The 20710-nt window shown below is 38.6% G+C and overlaps 3 protein-coding genes across 3 annotated transcripts; 1 reads left to right on the forward strand and 2 right to left on the reverse strand.

Moving 5' to 3' along the window:
* The first annotated feature begins 64 nt into the window (after positions 1-64).
* LOC149039591 (uncharacterized) lies at positions 65-2572 on the forward strand. The gene is made up of 3 exons (XM_089183140.1): positions 65-112; positions 1470-1626; positions 2114-2572. The coding sequence occupies exons 1-3, from the start codon at positions 65-67 to the stop codon at positions 2422-2424; spliced, it is 516 nt and encodes a 171-aa protein (XP_089039266.1). The 3' UTR covers positions 2425-2572.
* Positions 2573-5939: 3367 nt separating this feature from the next.
* On the reverse strand, positions 5940-9838 carry LOC113673785 (uncharacterized). The gene is made up of 2 exons (XM_027190227.2): positions 9524-9838; positions 5940-8100 (listed from the first exon to the last, which is right to left on the reverse strand). The coding sequence occupies exons 1-2, from the start codon at positions 9759-9761 to the stop codon at positions 6083-6085; spliced, it is 2256 nt and encodes a 751-aa protein (XP_027046028.2). The 5' UTR covers positions 9762-9838; the 3' UTR covers positions 5940-6082.
* Positions 9839-12926: 3088 nt separating this feature from the next.
* LOC113673784 (uncharacterized) lies at positions 12927-18904 on the reverse strand. The gene is made up of 2 exons (XM_089181955.1): positions 16706-18904; positions 12927-16346 (listed from the first exon to the last, which is right to left on the reverse strand). Exons 1-2 carry the CDS (start codon positions 16941-16943, stop codon positions 14950-14952), a joined length of 1635 nt encoding a protein of 544 aa, XP_089038081.1. The 5' UTR covers positions 16944-18904; the 3' UTR covers positions 12927-14949.
* Positions 18905-20710: the final 1806 nt, after the last annotated feature.

Consider the following 20710-nt stretch of genomic DNA (forward strand, 5'->3'; position numbering starts at 1 on the left):
ATCAGAGCAAAAATCTACTCTTATTTCTCTATGCCCTTTAATTTTTATAGTATTTTTTAGAAACATGGTTCAGATTTGGAGACTTTATTTCTACTTCCTACTTAAACCTGCCGTGACTAATCCTTAGCGCACAGACTAGGAATAAAAAGAACTAGTAGAAAGAAAAAAGTTGTTTAGACAATCAGACTCATGAGCGTGTCACTTAATAGGAGAGTACTGACCCTTATCGAGCTGGTAGATCGCTGCAGACTGTGAAATTAAAAAAAAAAGAAAAGCAGTCTGCATATTTAAGATCACTGAACAAGATCAAATCAGACTTTTGAAACCGATTGAGCGAAACCCGTCGTTTCCAAGTAGCGACTGATCTCTCTGACTATTGGAATCTGAAAGATATTTGAATACGCAATACGGGTGCACAGGCTGGATAAATCTAAATAAATAACATCTGAAATATGTTGCGCTGTCAGAAGTGAATTAGTTAAACAAAACTAAGTACAAGAACGGCAGGAGCTAAGCTGATGTGTTTCTAGTTTCTTGTGGTAACGCTAGTTTCACTTTTGCTCTTACAAGGACAGTATATCCTGAAATTGCTAGAAGTTTAAAGGTAGCATTTTGTTCATTGGTGGAATGCCACAACAATAATGCTCTGGTTTAACCGTAATTTCCGGAAATAAAGATCCTTCGTAAGAAGCAACCACCCGAAGAATGCATGAGTGGCACTGGATTCAGTAAAAGTTTTAATTGTACGTCTCGAAAGAAGGAACCCTTATCTGTGCAAACAGTGAATTGCTTCAGAAAAAGCTGCAAATTCCTGAATTGATAATAGTTATCACTTTCGGAATTTTCAAAAGCACTTTCGGATCAGTAAAGAGGGTGTGAATGGGGTTAACCGACTAGCGACAAAGGGCGTAAAAAATTACTGACTACCGACGAAACGGGGAAAAAATTACCGACAAGCGACAAATAAATTCTAACCGACAACCGACATGGTCAGACGTGATAGGGATGTTTGTATTCAGAAAGAACAGCATTTTGATGATTTCTAGCTCAGAAAATCCTTCTTCACCCGACGTAACCACATTAATTCCAAATTTAGCCGAATTATAGAATTTCTTGTCTTCAAATTACTTTAAATCCACGGGATCCTTCTTTTCGGTGAGCAGCGTGGGCTCATTTCTTGAACAGCGGCTCGTAATCGGGCTGACAAGACGCCCTGCTGTCTCATTTCAAGAACAGCGGATCACAATCGAGCCGACGAGACGCCCTGCTGTTGTCTTTTTATTGCTCGTTGTTTGTTCATGCGGTTGGGTCATGACTGGGATTGCTAAAGTCATCGTGAGTTTTTTTCGAAAAGGTGAAGAAGTCGCCATCGAACGTCATCGGAGCAGGGTCCCAGTAGACAAAGAAGCTCATAGAGGAGTATCTGAACTAAAAAACATCTTACGGAGTTTTTAGGGCTTAAGGAGTAGGCACATCAATATGGAATTGGCGGATTTTCGTTAAAGTTATTTCGCCTGGCGAAATCGCTTGCGGGCAAATGCGAAAATTTTGCAATTGTGACGGATGGGCAATGGCAGCTTGAACTTCCAAATTTAATATCGGATAAAAGTAGCAGTGAGCTCAATGGTAAGTGTGGAACGCTTGCAGCGGAGTTTGATGAATCACTTTAGTTCTGTAGTTAAATATTAAGCTCAAATATTAACGTGGTTAAACTCTGGTTCCACCGTTTTTTGTTTGTTGTTTTGTGGAGCGGAATGGTTTTTTTTTCTTTTTCACCGTCCATTTGAATGCGAAAATTGAGAAGAAAAATCTCTACAAAGAAGTAGCGAATAAATCAGTTTATAAGCTTCTTTCTGATTAATTGGTGAATGTAATGTAGCTTAACATATTAAAGACCCCGTTTATTTATACACGCCCTTAAATTTATTCGTTTCTGAAAACCAGACGTTCAAATAATATTCAATTCTCTCCTCGAGGGAAGCTACGCACGAGAGATTTCGCTCGATGTGCACGTTTTATACATCTTGACGAGCATTTGCTGATAAGAACTGTGTAAGTTTCTCAAAAGCCTACTAAAGAGAAAACTTAAAACACACGGTATATAATATTTTAGTACACATTATCCAAGAGGTCACAAACTGGACCGGAAAGCCAGTAGTGTTGCTGAAGGCGCCGGCTACATCTGATAAAAGCAAGCAGAAGTCAATGAACGACACCGAGAAGAAAGGTGACGAGTCAAAAGTGAGAAGGAAACGAAAATCACGAGAAGAAGCAAAAGAAGATGAAAATCTGACAAAGAGGATCATGACTGAAGGAGGTGACGTCGAGAGAAACGAAAGGCAACAAGGAGACCTTCAAAAGTTTCAGGATGGTAGGGCTGAATTAGCACTTGCAGTTCGTTTACCTGATTTTCAAAAGTCATAAATTTCGCTACTTTGGAAATTCTGCGGTATTCCTTGTTTATGCTTACAAATTAAAATTAGGTATCCCAGGGGCTAGAGTGGGTGTTTCATTCTTTGTAGAATTTACCTCTCTTGATTTAGTTCGATGCCCCCTAGTCGACAGGAAACAAATTCACATCTATAATAAAAGCTTTGGTGAATTTTATCGGTATACTAGATTTGCAAACAAAAGTGGGGTAGATGAGCACGTTGCTACATTAAAAAACAGCGTTAACGAGGTTTAAGTGAAAACAAATAATGAATTATTACAAGTATTACACTAGCAAACACTAGAGTCCGATTCTAGACACCAGTCTCCCATCTGAAGGTTTGTGTCCGACTTTAGACACTTTAGGTGGCTGATAATGTGAAATTTTTATTTGCAGGGCTTTGATATGAAAACTGACTGTCAATGAAGAGTGCTCTCCTGGCAATTGCACAATTCCGAATTTCTCTGAAAGACCAGTAAATAGCACGAATACATCTTTATTTTTGGCGTAGAGGCTCATGATTGAGCTCATTTAAACCAAAACGATTTGCAATCTCAACAGCCAACGAAAACACAGCAAACTATTACCTGAGTCAATAAGTGCCCGGAGGAATAACAAGCAAACAGTTTCAAGCCCGGGAAAACGCAGGCGACCAAGTCTCGATTAGGTTTTAGTTTTGCATCTGATTGGATGTTGATGAGGTGGCGGACGTTTTCTGAGCCAGTCATAAAGCGACCATTCCGGATCAATTCGACACTCGGGTACAAATAGTTCTCGGCTACCAATCATTTAGCAGATGTGTTATTTATCACTCACCCTCAACTTACTTCTGCACGAGTATACAATCCAACGCACTGTTTATTATTATACTTCTTCTTAAATTCAGTAAATGCGAAAGTACCGATTAACTGACATAATACTCTAATTAACTTGTATCCTTGTATTGTAACAGAGGCTATAACTTCTAGGACGATTACATCTTACTTTCTATTGGTGGCCAATATTGGTCAATATAATAATGCCGATAAAGATTACTTAGGTTGCAAATGCTAGCCGGTTATACCGCTGGCTGAAGTTATTACCAATTAAGTAGGTGATTAATAGAACTTGGCTCAATAAGTTTTAAGAACACCCAGATGCTAGTTTGAAAAGCAAGTTATTTACAATATACATTTAACCCTCGTCTGGTCATAATCTCTCTCCTGATTATTATGCTTGTAACAAGTTTGATAAACAATAATACGCACCTTGCAATTATCTTACACGAGTATCAGTTTTTCAAAACCTTCTATATATTAAGCTTCCTTTGGCGATTATTGAAAAGTTTATCATATGGACCCACTGTCCACCACCACCTGTACTTGCCCCATGCTTTCAATTTAAATTCGGAATGTCCTTTGATTTCACCAAAGTGAAACCAACACAATGCGATATTTATTTGAAATGAGGGCCTAATGTTAAATCCTACTAGTAAAGGAGAGCATGTTCACCTTGGCTGTAATCTGAATCCAAAAAACGAAAAACCATTCGCTCTGAGGAAGGGCTAACACTCGAAATATCAGCTTTAAAACTCCATTTTGACATGCAATTGAAAACGTCGCCGTTACATGGAATTTTACATCGCACTCCCTTGCATTACATATTCTGAGGCCTCGACTTTTACACGGGTTCAGAACTTAAAAACATGATAACAATTGTGGTTATTACGACACCAAATGAGGACAAAAAATTACCAAAGATCGTACCAATCGAAAAATCCCAGAAAAGCACATTCTTCGTTTTGGTCACGGGAGTTTTCTGGCATCAAAGATGTGTTTGTGGCGGGCAGCGATATGAAAACGCCAAAAGCTTCTACCAAAACGATGAAATTGAGGGAGATGAAAAGTCTTTGATAAATGTCCGTGGCCGTTGGGAACTTGCGCCTGCATTCACAGCAACAGCACAGCTTTCTCCAGGGCCTAAGTTTAGCGAGGACAACAATGATGCTACAAACGATGCAGGTATACAGAAACACCTGTGACAGATCGGTGAACAAAAAACACAAAAAGATCCCCAAGGGTACTACCATGCCACCCAAAATGAATAAAAACACAGTACATGCATTTCGGCATACTCCTTCGGGGATAATTTTTATTTAACTTATAAAAAGCCCAATAAACCATCAAAAGCCACCAAATGAAAAGGAACGCGAAAACTTCTGCAGTAGTTTTTCTGAGCCAATCATAGAGCGAATAAAAAACAGAGCTATGGCAAGATCTCAGAGTACTTTCGACACTCAGGTGGAAATAATTCTACCAATCAAGTACCAGATATGTTGACTCACTCTCTGTTTCCTTCTCCACGAATAACCAATCCCACGCACAGTTCATTCCAGAATCTTTTATTTTACTTCTTCTAAACTTTACTTAAAGCAGAAGTATCGTTAAACTGACATAATACTACAGTAAATTAAGATAATATTACAATAACCTTGTATCCTAGTATTACATGTATACCCAAGATGAGAACTTCTAGGAAGGTTGTGTTCCACTTTCTGTTGGTGGCCAATATTTTAGGAAAGGTCTTCTTTAAAAAAGACTACGACACTTCTTGATTGCGTTTTTTTTTTTTCGTTTCTTAAATGGCCCTTTGCGCTGTCTTGATCAAAGATGTCGCTTTAAATAAATTGACTTGGTTGATCTAAAGTACATACGGAAATGGCAAATTCTTGCCTGTGAAAGATTGCCTCTAATTCTAAAAATTTTAAGATAAAAATCTAAAAAGTTTACAAATACCTTCACTAACGTTCCAGGAAAAAATCATGACAATTACAAATGGCCATTACGGCTTTGTTTTAGAATCATTCCTTGATATAAGAATGCAAATACAGTATACTTCGTTTACAAATTCCAGCTGGTTATAATGCTAGCTAAGTTACTACATGGATCATTTAATCACATGATTAAGTCTTGGTTTCAGTACGTTATGAAAATAGCTAAATGTTAGCTTTAAAAGCAAGTTATTTACATTCAGCCTGCTTATAATTCTCTTGATTGAATTGATTATCCTGTTTTTAACAAGTTTGAGAGCAGAAAGAGACACCTCGCAATTCTTTACAAAAAGTTTCGGTTTTTCAAATATACTTAGAGTTTACAGTATCCCAATATCCCTCACTAACTATATTTCCCCCATGCTTCCATTTCAATTTTAACATGCCCTTTAACTTTATCATGCGTTACTCCCACTAGCCCTCTTATCATTACCATGGTATGGAGCCACATATTAAGACTGAGCCTACAAAAGGTGCTGAAAGTGAGAGCAAGGGATTATGATATCTTTCTCGAAAGACTCGATGTTAAATCCCAGAAGTAAAGGAGCGTATCCCCCCCCCACCCCGCCCCGCTCCCATTTAGATCCCCAAGACATCTCCATGTCTTTCAGAGCAGTCTTCAGTTGCTGTCGAAAATCTAAAACCATGTAATCACAACAGTCAATATGAACAAAGATTGACATTATCAATACCCAATAAGAAATCAACACGTAAAATACTAAAAGCACAGGAGTTCGGGGGCGAACAAGTCACGATTGATTTTCGTTTTGCAATCACAAACTGACGTAAAACAAAGATGATATAGTCCCGAATCGCTTTTGACACTCGATTGAAAAAGCCTTTTATACAGAAGTTCCTTCTTTTTTTATTCCTTGTGCTCCTGACCCATTATTCCCTTTCGGGCTTTGCTCAGCTTCAGAACTTATAAACATGACAACAAACGCACCCATAAGGAGAGCAAAGGAAGACAAAAAATGCCACAGGTCATGCCAGTCGAAAAATCCAAAAATGACACATTCTTCGTTTTGGTCACGAGAGTTTTCTGGCGACGATGTTTTGTTTGTGGTGGGTAGCGCTTTAAAAACGGCAAAAGCTGCTAACAAAATGAAAATGGTGAGAAAGATGAAAAGACCTTGTAAAATGGCCTTGACTGAGTAATCACAATCGCAAACACACTTGCATTCGCATTTGCAAAGCTTCTTCCAAGGCCTAGCTTTAGCTAGGATTGCGACAACGCTACAGGCAATGCATGCGAACAGAAACACTTGAGCCAGATCGCTAAACAAATATAACATAAAAATCCCACAGGGCACTATCAGGCCGCCCAAAAGGAATAAAAACGCATCACATTTATCTTTACAGTCATCACCACGAATCTTTTTGTGGATATCTAATTTACGAAAAGCCCAAAAATCCATCACAAGCCACCAAATGATTAGGAATGCAAAGAAAAACCCCTGCATTACTTTGTTGAGCCCAGAATCGGAGTTAAATAGCACACCAAAGTAGTTAAAAGTAAAAAGAGGCACAATGAAAAAAAGGAAGAAGTTAGAAGCGCCAACTGGGTGTTTCGCATTTCCAGAAGAGGGACAACGATTCTGCTCAATGCCATTATACAACAACAGCACAGTTAAACCAGCTATGATAAACATGAAGGCCGAATCGAACTGAAATGTGAACCTGCTTGGGCAGAAGTGGTAAAGGGTGGAAAACAATCCCTCGAAGACTAGTCCCCAGGAAAACGCATACCCAATAGAAAAACAGTACCTCTTTTTCATTGCTGTTGCCTCCACAGCGTCTCTACCGCTTTGGCAACGAACATTCACCTTGATTTCCAGTATCAGTACCCACGAAACTAAGATTAGGCCGTGGAGTATGTAAGTCAAGTTACTTATCATCAAGTTAAACGGAATATCATGACTTGCTACTCTATAACAAAAGTCGTTGTAGTAACAATTATCTCTGTCCCCTTCCTGAATCATCGTATACCAGTTTGCAAACACGAACTGAAAAGCACCTACCATAAGCACATTACCCACAATTCCTGTGATATAGGAGAAGGTCTTTGGACCAAAGGAAAACCAGTGATAACTGATAACTTTTAACATTTCAACAAAAAAACCAGCATTATTATTGATCTGATTACCTTCGCCAGGCTCTACCTGGGTGAGAGGCTCTTCGAAGAGAAAATATGCAATGACAGACACTCCTATACCAACAAAAAATGATACAAAAAATAGGACACAAATAGGCGTGGCATAATTATAATCAAACGACCTTGTCAGCTTTAAAGTGACATTTTTTGACTCACTAAGTTTGACGTCACTTGATAAGTTCTTCAGACCAATTCCAATGAACCATCCGGAGACGGAATCGGTCAGAGGGGGAATGGAAACTCTGGATAAAGTTATCCGTCCTTTTGTTGCAAAGGAAAGTCGAAGAGATTCCTTCTTGTAATCTATTCTCTCTAAGTCTTTCTGGACATCGACTTCTTTACAGTTCTGCGATACCTTTAAATAGGCAGCAACTTTTGATTCAGACGTGGCAGTGATGTCCAATTGTGTATCAGAGATTCCTTGAGGTGGAATGAACTGGAACACACGCACCTCGTCTCCCTGGACGTTGACTGTGCGTGGTTGATCAAGCGCAATTTCTGATGCACCTTCGGTTATTTGCACTGTGAAAGAAAGTCCAATGCCTTTTCCCACCACGGATAACAACTTCTCTCCTGTGTTTTGATTGTTGGTAAAACCGGTTGGACAAATGCTTATTGTGTTCCAAACTGATGTTGGCTCTGAAACGTCCACATGACCAAGTAGAGACGACTCGCCTTGCTGGTACAGGGAAAGTTGCAAGAAACCTAAAAATAAAAGGGATAATCTAGCGCATAAATATATCAATAACTATCAAAACAGATGATAATAAGATCTCATAAGAGCCTACTAATGTGGGATTACTGTTCACTCTATTAGCTCGCTTGCCTTCTGGTCTCTGAATCAAGTTGGGCTTCTTGCTGCAGACACTGTGTTCTAATTTTAGATTCAAGAGAGACATTCAGCTCACAAATTTCTCCAAATCTCTCTAAATTGTAAGGAATGTTAGGGAAGGTCACAGACTCATATTCTCCCAATAAAATCAAACCAGCAAATGACGAATGTATCTTCACAGGATAACTGCTTCTTAGATCACTATAGAAAAGGAAGTCTGAAAATGCTGAGGCTTCTTCTTCTGAGCGCTATTATCAGTAAAAATGTTTTACTTTTCATAAATCACACCCAAGTTCCACATATCAGAGCAAAAATCTACTCTTATTTCTCTATGCCCTTTAATTTTTATAGTATTTTTTAGAAACATGGTTCAGATTTGGAGACTTTATTTCTACTTCCTACTTAAACCTGCCGTGACTAATCCTAAGCGCACAGACTAGGAATAAAAAGAACTAACAGAAAGAAAAAAGTTGTTTGGACAATCAGACTCATGAGCGTGTCACTTAATAGGAGAGTACTGACCCTTATCGAGCTGGTAGATCGCTGCAGACTGTGAAATTAGAAAAAAAAGAAAAGCAGTCTGCATATTTAAGATCACTGAACAAGATCAAATCAGACTTTTGAAACCGATTGAGCGAAACCCGTCGTTTCCAAGTAGCGACTGATCTCTCTGACTATTGGAATCTGAAAGATATTTGAATACGCAATACGGGTGCACAGGCTGGATAAATCTAAATAAATAACATCTGAAATATGTTGCGCTGTCAGAAGTGAATTAGTTAAACAAAACTAAGTACAAGAACGGCAGGAGCTAAGCTGATGTGTTTCAAGTTTCTTGTGGTAACGCTAGTTTCACTTTTGCTCTTACAAGGACAGTATATCCTGAAATTGCTAGAAGTTTAAAGGTAGCATTTTGTTCATTGGTGGAATGCCACAACAATAATGCTCTGGTTTAACCGTAATTTTCGGAAATAAAGATCCTTCGTAAGAAGCAACCACCCGAAGAATGCATGAGTGGCACTGGATTCAGTAAAAGTTTTAATTGTACGCCTCGAAAGAAGGAACCCTTATCTGTGCAAACAGCGAATTGCTTCAGGAAAAGCTGCAAAATCCTGAATTGATAATAGTTATCACTTTCGGAATTTTCAAAAGCACTTTCGGATCAGTAAAGAATAATCAAGAAATTAAATCAATATAGAAAGAGAGATGTGGTGTCTTCATTAAACCAAACGTCGACAAAACTTCGCTCTCTAAGAAGTCGGTAAGACCACTCTATCAAACTGGTTATGCCCTCACCTTTTTCGTTGTCATTCCTTTTAGTTTTCATGCTTAAAAAGCTCCCAGGCTTGGCTAACTTCAAAACGCAAGATAGCTGCAGATAGCTGTTGTTGGATAGTGTGCCAGTGATCTCTATCACCATCGTCTGGACATTTGAAACGTTCATACCGGACGAACATATTGCCTGAAGATGCCCAAATGCTGAGGGGCACCACGCGAGTAGAAGTAGGAATGAATGTAAAAGGATTGAAAACATCCTAAAAAGCAAGGCTTGTGTTGCTTTATTTAGACAGCGCCTTATCTTGTTGGCCGTGCTGCGTGCAAACAAGAGACCTTTGTTTTTACGCCTCTATGATTCTCAATATGACACATTGGAAAGAAAAAAGCCTAGTTATAATAGATAATAAATTGCCGTCTTTTTTAAAATAAATGATTTCTTTAATGAATATTCAGGGTCAAGCTACTCATGCTTTTTTTTTTGTGGCTAAATCTATCCAAAGTTAGATAAATCCTATTTGGCCTAGGGGAAAAGTACAAGCTCTGATCCAGAAAATAGCGCAAGCTTATGAGTAATATGACATCAAATCTGCGAGTTTTCCTCTAATTAATCGTGCTTGGAAGAATATTTAGAGTTTGAATTCAAGACCAACGGGATCTTAAGGGAAACGTATGCTCTAGAAACCATATATCAATTCATCCATGTACAAGAGCATATGAACTTATTTACTCTGCCGCATTTCGAGTTTCTAAAGAGTAACCCAACTGTGACTGATCAGTCTCGACTTCTTTCTTCTATAGGCGGTCCTTTTGGACAATTCAAGGCCACTCAAAGAGACATTCTTAACTCAAACAAACACATTTTACGATAATCAGAAAACAATTGAAAAATACAATGACTTGGGAAAAATTTTGCGCTGCATTTTAACCATAACCTAAACTTAAGCATGCACCTCCAACAACAACAACAACAACATACTTTATTGACTTTCCCCAAGGGGGCTTTTCAAAGACAATGTTATAAAAATAATCCTATTACAATTAAAAATCCTATTTACAATTAAAGATGTTTTAAAATCTGAATGTTCTAAAAGGAAAATGAAAGCATACAAATATGTAAAATTACAACTCTGTGAGTAATTTGGTCCTTAAACGTTTTTTAAAAACCTTAACGGAGTTGCACAGTTTTAAGGAATTATCCAAAGAGTTCCATAAGTTTACAGTTCTATAGAAAAATGTTCTCTGACCGCTAGCTGTTCTAAAGAATGGAATTTGCAAAAGCTGCGAATTTCTGATGCTACGTCGACTAACCTCGGCTCGCTTTATGAATTTTGATGAGAGGTAATCTGGAGCCTGACCAGTCATGCATCTGAAGGCCGTAGTAGCGTTCGGGTAGTAAAGCTGGCTTTGAACTGAAAGCCAATTTAGTTCCTTGCGAATTGGTGTAACGTGGTCAAATTTACGCGCACCGCTAACAATGCGGCATGCGAAGTTCTGCACCGCCTGTAACTTGTCAACATTACATTTTGAGGTATTTGACCAAACATTGGAACAATAAAATAACCTGCTGAAAACTAAGGAATTAATAATCATCAAAAGTGTACGTTTGTCGAAAACATGCTTGACCTCCGTACAAAACATATGTACAATTTGGGACACTGTTGTCCAACTTTTGACATTAGTGTCTGATTTTAAACAGTGGTATCCGATTTTGGACACTAGTGTCCGAATTTAGACACTACTGACCGACTTTAGACACTAGTGACCGACTTTAGGCACTAGTGTCCAAGTATAGACACTGTGTAGTGACCAATTTTAGACACTAGTGTCCGATTTTAAACATTAGAGTCCGACACCAGAGTCTGATTTAAGGCAATAGAGTCCGATTCTAGACACCAGTGTTGCATCTGAAGGTTTGTGTCCGACTTTAGACACTTTAGGTGGCTGATAATGTGAAATTTTTATTTGCAGGGCTTTGATATGAAAACTAACTGTCAATGAAGAGTGCTCTCTTGGCAACTGCACAATTCCGAATTTCTCTGAAAGACCAGTAAATAGCGCGAATACATCTTTATTTCTGGCGTAGAGGCTCATCATTGAGCGCATTTAAACCAAAACGATTTGCAATCTCAACAGCCAATGAAAACACAGCAAACTATTACCTGAGTCAATAAGTGCCTGGAGTAATAACAAGCAAACAGTTTCAAGCGCGGGAAAACGCGGGCGACCAAGTCTCGATTGGGTTTTAGTTTTGCATCTGATTGGATGTTGATGAGGTGGCGGACGTTTTCTGAGCCAGTCATAAAGCGACCATCCCGGATCAATTCGACACTCGGGTACAAATAGTTCTCGGCTACCGATCATTTAGCAGATGTGTTATTCATCACTCACCCTCAACTTACTTCTGCACGAGTATACAATCCAACGCACTGTTTATTATTATACTTCTTCTTAAATTCAGTAAATGCGAAAGTACCAATTAACTGACATAATACTTTAATTAACTTGTATCCTTGTATTGTAACAGAGGCTATAACTTCTAGGACGATTATATCTTACTTTCTATTGGTGGCCAATATTGGTCCATATAATAATGCCGATAAAGATTACTTAGGTTGCAAATGCTAGCCGGTTATACCGCTGGCTGAAGTTATTACCAATTAAGTAGGTGATTAATAGAACTTGGCTCAGTAAGTTTTAAGAACACCCAGATGCGAGTTTGAAAAGCAAGTTATTTACAATGTACATTTAACCCTCGTCTGGTCATAATCTCTCTCTTGATTATTATGCTTATGCAAAAAATTACCAAAGATCGTACCAATCGAAAAATCCCAGAAAAGCACATTCTTCGTTTTGGTCACGGGAGTTTTCTGGCATCAAAGATTTGTTTGTGGTGGGCAGCGATATGAAAACGCCAAAAGCTTCTACCAAAACGATGAAATTGAAGGAGATGAAAAGTCTTTGATAAATGTCCGTGGCCGTTGGGAACTTGCGCCTGCATTCACAGCAACAGCACAGCTTTCTCCAGGGCCTAAGTTTAGCGAGGACAACAATGATGCAGGTATACAGAAACACCTGTGGCAGATCGGTGAACAAAAACACAAAAAGATCCCCAAGGGTACTACCAGGCCACCCAAAATGAATAAAAACACAGTACATGCATTTCGGCATACTCCTTCGGGAATAATTTTTATTTAACTTATAAAAAGCCCAATAAACCATCAAAAGCCACCAAATGAAAAGGAACGCGAAAGTAGTAGTTTTTCTGAGCCAATCATAGAGCGAATAAAAAACAGAGCTATGGCAAGATCTCAGAGTACTTTCGACACTCAGGTGGAAATAATTCTACCAATCAAGTACCAGATATGTTGACTCACTCTCTGTTCCCTTCTCCACGAATAACCAATCCCACGCACAGTTCATTCCAGAATCTTTTATTTTACTTCTTCTAAACTTTACTTAAAGCGAAAGTATCGTTAAACTGACATAATACTACATTAAACTAAGATAATATTACAATAACCTTGTATCCTAGTATTACATGTATACCCAAGATGAGAACTTCTAGGACGGTTGTGTTCCACTTTCTGTTGGTGGCCAATATTTTAGGAAAGGTCTTCTTTAAAAAAGACTACGACACTTCTTGATTGCGGTTTTTTTTTTTTCGTTTCTTAAATGGCCCTTTGCGCTGTCTTGATCAAAGATGTCGCTTTAAATAAATTGACTTGGTTGATCTAAAGTACATACGGAAATGGCAAATTCTTGCCTGTGAAAGATTGCCTCTTATTCTAAAAATTTGGAGATAAAAATCTAAAAAGTTTACAAATACTTTCACTAACGTTCCAGGAAAAAATCATGACAATTACAAATGGCCATTACGGCTTTGTTTTAGAATCATTCCTTGATATAAGAATGCAAATACAGTATACTTCGTTTACAAATTCCAGCTGGTTATAATGCTAGCTAAGTTACTGCATGGATCATTTAATCACATGATTAAGTCTTGGTTTCAGTAAGTTATGAAAATAGCTAAATGTTAGCTTTAAAAGCAAGTTATTTACATTCAGCCTGCTTATAATTCTCTTGATTGAATTGATTATCCTGTTTTTAACAAGTTTGAGAGCAGAAAGAGACACCTCGCAATTCTCTACAAAAAGTTTCGGTTTTTCAAATATACTTAGAGTTTACAGTATCCCAATATCCCTCACTAACTATATTTCCCCCATGCTTCCATTTCAACTTTATCATGCGTTACTCCCATTAGCCCTCTTATCATTACCAAGGTATGCAGCCACATGTTAAGAATGAGCCTACAAAAGGTGCTGAAAGTGAGAGCAAGGGATTATGATATCTTTCTCGAAAGACTCGATGTTAAATCCCAGAAGTAAAGGAGCGTATCCCCCCCCCACCCCGCCCCCCTCCCATTTAGATCCCCAAGACATCTCCACGTCTTTCAGAGAAGTTTTCAGTTGCAGTCGAAAATCTAAAACCATGTAATCATAACAGTCAATATGAACAAAGATTGACATTATCAATACCCAATAGGAAATCAACAGGTAAAATACTAAAAGCACAGGAGTTCGGGGGCGAACAAGTCACGATTGATTTTCGTTTTGCAATTACAAACCGACGTAAAACAAAGATGATATAGTCCCGAATCGCTTTTGACACTCGATTGAAAAAGCCTTTTATACAGGAGTTTCCTCCTTTTTTATTCCTTGTGCTCCTGACCCATCATTCCCTTTCGGGCTTTGCTCGGCTTCAGAACTTATAAACATGACAACAAACGCACCCATAAGGAGAGCAAAAGAAGACAAAAAATGCCACAGGTCATGCCAGTCGAAAAATCCAAAAATGACACATTCTTCGTTTTGGTCACGAGAGTTTTCTGGCGACGATGTTTTGTTTGTGGTGGGTAGCGCTTTAAAAACGGCAAAAGCTGCTAACAAAATGAAAATGGTGAGAAAGATGAAAAGACCTTGTAAAATGACCTTGACTGAGTAATCACAATCGCAAACACACTTGCATTCGCATTTGCAAAGCTTCTTCCAAGGCCTAGCTTTAGCTAGGATTGCGACAACGCTACAGGCAATGCATGCGAACAGAAACACTTGAGCCAGATCGCTAAACAAATATAACATAAAAATCCCACAGGGCACTATCAGGCCGCCCAAAAGGAATAAAAACGCATCACATTTATCTTTACAGTCATCACCACGAATCTTTTTGTGGATATCTAATTTACGAAAAGCCCAAAAATCCATCACAAGCCACCAAATGATTAGGAATGCAAAGAAAAACCCCTGCATTACTTTGTTGAGCCCAGAATCGGAGTTAAACAGTACACCAAAGTAGTTAAAAGTAAAAAGAGGCACAATGAAAAAAAGGAAGAAGTTAGAAGCGCCAACTGGGTGTTTCGCATTTCCAGAAGAGGGACAACGATTCTGCTAAATGCCATTATACAACAACAGTACAGTTAAACCAGCTATGATAAACATGAAGGCCGAATCGAACTGAAATGTGAACCTGCTTGGGCAGAAGTGGTAAAGGGTAGAAAACAATCCCTCGAAGACTAGTCCCCAGGAAAACGCATACCCAATAGAAAAACAGTACCACTTTTTCATTGCTTTGGCAAAAAATATGTTCTCCTCTTTTTTCCTTTCTTCCGTTTCCATGGGGTTTTCGGGTTCTGGAATACCTCCCTCCAAATGATGAATATTAGTTTCGGGACATGACAGAATATGTTCTGGTAGCCTGGATCCCTGAACATTGGCGGCTCTGCTTTTGCAACGAAGATTCACCTTGGTTTCCAGTATCAGTACCCACACGACTAAGATTAGGCCGTGGACTATGTAAGTCAAGTTACTTATCATCAAGTTAAACGGAATATCATGATTTCCAACTCTATAGCAAAAGTCGTTGTAGTAACAATTATCTCTGTCCCCTTCCTGAATCATCGTATCCCAGTTTGCAAACACGAACTGAAAAGCGCCAACCATAAGCACAGCACCCACAATACCTGTGAGGTAGGAATAGGTCTTTGGACCAAAGGAAAACCAGTGACCTATGATTACCTCCCACAGGTCGCAACATGAAATTTTTAGCTCAACATTATCATTGCCCTGCATACCTTTACCAACCTTGACCTTGGTAAGAGACTCTTCGAAGAGAAAATACGCAAAGATAGACACTAATATACCAACCAGAAATGATACAAAAAATAGGACACAAATAGGCGTGGCATAATTATAATCAAACGACCTTGTCAGCTTTAAAGTGACATTTTTTGACTCACTAAGTTTGACGTCACCTGATAAGTTCTTCAGACCAATTCCAATGAACCATCCGGAGACGGAATCGGTCAGAGGGGGAATGGAAACTCTGGATAAAGTTATACGTCCTTTTTTTGCAAAGGAAAGTCGAAGAGATTCCTTCTTGTAATCTATGCTCTCTAGGTCTTTCTGGAGATCGACCTCTTTACAGTTCTGCGATACCTTTAAATAGGCAGCAACTTTTGATTCAGACGTGGCAGTGATGTCCAGTTGTTTATCAGAGATTCCTTGAGGTGGAATGAACTGGAACATGCTCACCTCATCTCTTTGGACATCGACTGTGAGTGGCTGATCAAGCGCAATTTCTGCTGCACCTTCGGCTATTTGCACTGTGAAAGAAATTCCAATGCCTTTTCCCACCACTGATAACAACCTCTCCTCTGTGGTTTTATTATTGGTCAAAACAGTTGGACAAATGCTTATTGTGTTCCAAACTGGTGTTGGCTCTGAAACCTCCACGTAACCAAGTAGAGACGACTCACCTTGGTGGTACAAAGATATGTGCAAGAAACCTAAAAATAAAAGGGATAATCTAGCACATGAATACATCAACAACTACCAAAATAGAAGATAAAAAGATTTCATAAGAGCCTTCTAATGTGGGGCTAATGTTTACCCTAACAGCTCGCTTGCCTGCCGGTCTATTCAAGCAGACGGTGAATTGCTTCAGGAAACGCTGCAAAGTCCTGAATTGATGGGAGTTGCCACTTTCGGAAATGTCAAAAACACTTTCGGATTACTGAAGAATAATCAGGGAATGAAATCAATATGGAAAGAGAGATTTTGTATCTTCATTTCAACCAAAAGTCAACAAACCTTCGCTCTCCTAGAAGTAGATAAGACCACTCTATCAAACTGGCTATGCCCTCACCTTTCTTCTTGTCATTCCTTTTAGTTTTCATGCGTAAAAAGTTCCCGGGTTTGCCCAGCTTCAAAACGCAAGATAGCTGCAGATAGTTGTTGATGGATAGTGTGCCAGTGATCTCTATCACCCCACTCTGGACATTTGAAACAGTCATGTCGGACGAACATGTTGCTAGAAGATGTCCACAGGCTGAGGGGCACCAAGCGAGTAGGAGTAGGAATGAATATAAAGGAATTGAAAACATCCTAAAAGGCAACACTTGTGTCGCTTTATTTAGACAGTATCCTATATCTTGATTCGAGACCTCCAGCAGAGTTTTAAGATATTCAATCAAAGATAAGTTACATTTTGTTTGACAACTTGCCTTATTTGGTTAATTGCTTAACGAAATATGCAGTGAATTTACTGCTCACAGAACTTTTCCAACACGGCAAAATGAATTTTTCCGTAACACAGAACAACACGAAACAGCTGGTAACATGGCGGCAACATCTTCATGAGGACCTTTGATGATCCTCTTGAGAATCTTCATGATGACCTTTGGGAAATCTTTGAAAATCTTCGAAATTCTTCCTGAGATCCTCAGGGATCTTTCATTTTCTTGCCAAGATCTTGGAGGATCTTTCATTTTCTTGCCATGATTTTCAAGGATCTTTCATTTTCTTGCCAAGATCTTCAGGGATCTTTCATTTTTTTTTGCCAAGATCTCACATTTTCCTGTCAAGATCCTTGAAGATCTTGGCAAGGAAATGGAAGATCATTGAAGATCTTGGCAAGAATGTTATAGAACCTGCAAAATTTTAGCAAGAAAATAAGTTTATTTAAAGATGGATTTATGGGGTAAAGCATGAATTTAACCACCAAACATTTTAACTATGGAAGAATGGATGTTGAGGTCTGACTAAAGCACACTTGGTGTAAACAACACAAGTGACAATAGGTTTATAGCCAAAAGAAAAAACCTCACTGAAAGTTAAAAAGAAAAACTGAACTAAATATAAATAAATGAAGATAAAAATTCTTTTTATTGCTCTTTGAGAATTACTCATCCTCTTTTAGTAGGACTACTTCTGGAAGAAAACATTTTCCATTAAGATTTTAGGTTGTAAACTAAGATTTTAATTTTCAAAAATATCTAATGACAGTGCAGCTCAAAGATAACAAGACCAAAATATATGCATTAAACTTGTCTAGAACTAGTCTATGACCATACTCAGACTAGTCTTAATGCAGGGGTAAACATGAAAAGAGATACTTTTTTCAAACAATTACCTCAATAACTATATTTCTGAACCATATTAACCTATAAACCAAGCGAGAGCTTAGGAATCACAGATACTGATATGTTGCCCCAAACTAATTTGTTATTTGACACCAGATCAATTTATCAACCACATAGTTTGAAAAACCTAGGTATACTTGAGAAAAGATAAATGCACAAAGACTGCATGAAATCAACTGTTTTCAGTGTCAAAACAAAGTACTAGGGTCGTTCTCTTGGATGAGCTGAGGAATTTTGAGAGGCATTTATATTAAGGGCACAGTGCCCGTTCAAAGTTCACCAAGATTATTAGGTGAGTTATTCCACAATAACTTGCTTAAAATTCAACTTATGGAGAAACTGTCTGCTTACCAAACTCAACTTAATAAGAGGATACAGCCCTGAAAATTTCAGATTAATTGAACTAATACATCCTGAGGTACAAAATAAGTGTTTTCGGGAATTAACATGAGAACCTGTAATAGAGCTTTTAAAGTTGGTTACACAGAACCAAGTAAATTTCACACCTTTACAAACATATGCTTCAGAGAGCGTCGAGGAGAATCTCTCTGGATCGATAAGCCTGTATCCTTGACCCTGAAACACATCCTTTGTATCCTCACTCTCCAGGGCTCAGGACAAGAATCATTGGGCGAGGATAGCATCTTCGTTTCCTCTCTGGAAGCACCGATAGATTCTTTTTACTCAGCCTCAGAGTCAGAGCAATCGCGAGACCTGCTAGGAGTTGGATTGCCGATTTCGGTCGTTTCCGTCTCTCTTTTCGCTCGTTTCTGAACTCTAGAAGACGCCTTTCCTTTTCTTTTCTTTCTACATATACTTTTTCCCTTATTTCCGACAGTTTTCGACGGTATTTTCCGTAACAACGAGCTTCCCATGTTTGTATGCGACCATTAGAAATCTCGGCGCATGTAAGTTCCTATCCCATAAGGCAAAGCCCTATTTAATGTCATGTAAGTAGTCACAGAGTTTCCCTCAATCCTCAAGCATAGCGTTGCTATGTGGTAAACATTATTATACTTATTGCAAACTAATTTTTTGCGAAAATTCCTTGCTGTGCTTAAATCATAAAACAGTGAGCCCTCAATTTACAGTTACCTTGCACAGTCTGTAACACATGTCGTACAGAAATTCAAAATGGCGAAAGATTAAACGCGTTAGACTGGGTACGAACGATGAAACAACGTCATTCCCAGGTCCCTCTTCGAGATCATTATCCCTCTTTGATTCAACGATAACTGAAAGCCTGAATTTTCCATGGGGTTCAACCAGGTCTAACCAAGTTCAAGTAATTGCAAACTTGCATTTTCAAGGTGCTGGAAGTGGACGAAGATCACCTTAAACAGATTTTAAAAAGAAAAAAAATTTGAACCGTGTTTAACAAAACAGCCGTCTAAGACTTGTTTAAACTCCGTGTGCACGTGAAAAATGTGTATAAGAAAGAAAATGTAAGGTTACACTTTACTAGGATAGGCCCTTTTTAAGACCATTAAGGGTAGCCCTTTTAAAGACCATTAAGGGTAGCCCTTTTTAAGACCATTAAGCTTCTTAATGACGGTCACAATGGAGCGATGACTTTTACGGCCAACGGTTAAACGATAAAATTAAACGATAAAATTTTACGCCTACCAGCTAACTTTTTTGGCCGTTTTGCGGCTAACGGTTAACGTCATTTGGACCCTCCTGAGTTATTGAAGAGGTACATCAAATTTACATTAAAAAGAATTGGCAAAGCTACTCAGCACTTTGTGAACTAATATCTAATTGTTTTAAATCCAACGTGATCAAGCTGTTCTTTTAACAATACACAAGAAACCGAGATTATTGGGAAATTGAGATGTATTGATAATGAAAATGCTGAAATATTTTTCCTCACTGTCAGAATTATTTTCAACCAAGTGATTACAAACTAGGCACAGTTTATTCATAATCTCTTGCTTTAACAACTAGATTTTATCTGAGACCAGACACATTGATTTTAAAGGAAAAGGTAAAAAAAAAGTAGAAAAAAGACAAGGTGGTACTGTGAAATGAAAAGAAAATCTGGTTTGACGTAATTGGAGAACAGCGTTATGTTCAAAGCAAAAATGAAACATTTTGGGGAGGACAATCAATTTGTATTTCTTAACAGTGTTAGTCACTTGACACTGTTTGTTTTTGATCACGGATCCCGTGGGCACGTAACAGTTGCGGATCTAAGCTGTAATGTCAGTAGCAGGCAGAACCTTTCCCCAAACATTCAATCCAATCAAGGGATTCGCCCAGAAATATTTTGGGCTGAATTCACCCCCAAATTCCTCTTGGTGTTGTGCAATGACCATAGTACCTCCGTGTTTGATCGCACCTCCCTTGTAAAGACTAGAGCCACCTCCGACGACTTCTCCATCGATCAAGAATCAATAATCTCCGCTTTGGTTGCTCCATGTGAAACAGATGTGGTGATCTCGTTCATCGTTGGGAATTCTAACACCTACCTAACGCGACCATTTAAGAGTCTATGGACCCATTGTCCGTCACCACCCGTACCTGCCCTATGCTTCCATTTTAAATTCAGAATCCCCTTCGATTTCACCAAAGAAAAACCAATACAATGCGATATTTACTTGAAATGAAGGCCTTACGTTAAATCCTACTAATATAGGAGAGCATGCTCACCTCCGCAATAATCTAAATCCGAAAAACGAAAAACCATTTGCTCTGACGAAGGACTAACACTCGAAAAGTCAGCTTTA

Source organism: Pocillopora damicornis, chromosome 9 (assembly GCF_964200805.1).
Source record: "Pocillopora damicornis chromosome 9, jaPocDami1.2, whole genome shotgun sequence".
NCBI classification, from domain to species: Eukaryota; Metazoa; Cnidaria; class Anthozoa; order Scleractinia; family Pocilloporidae; genus Pocillopora; species Pocillopora damicornis.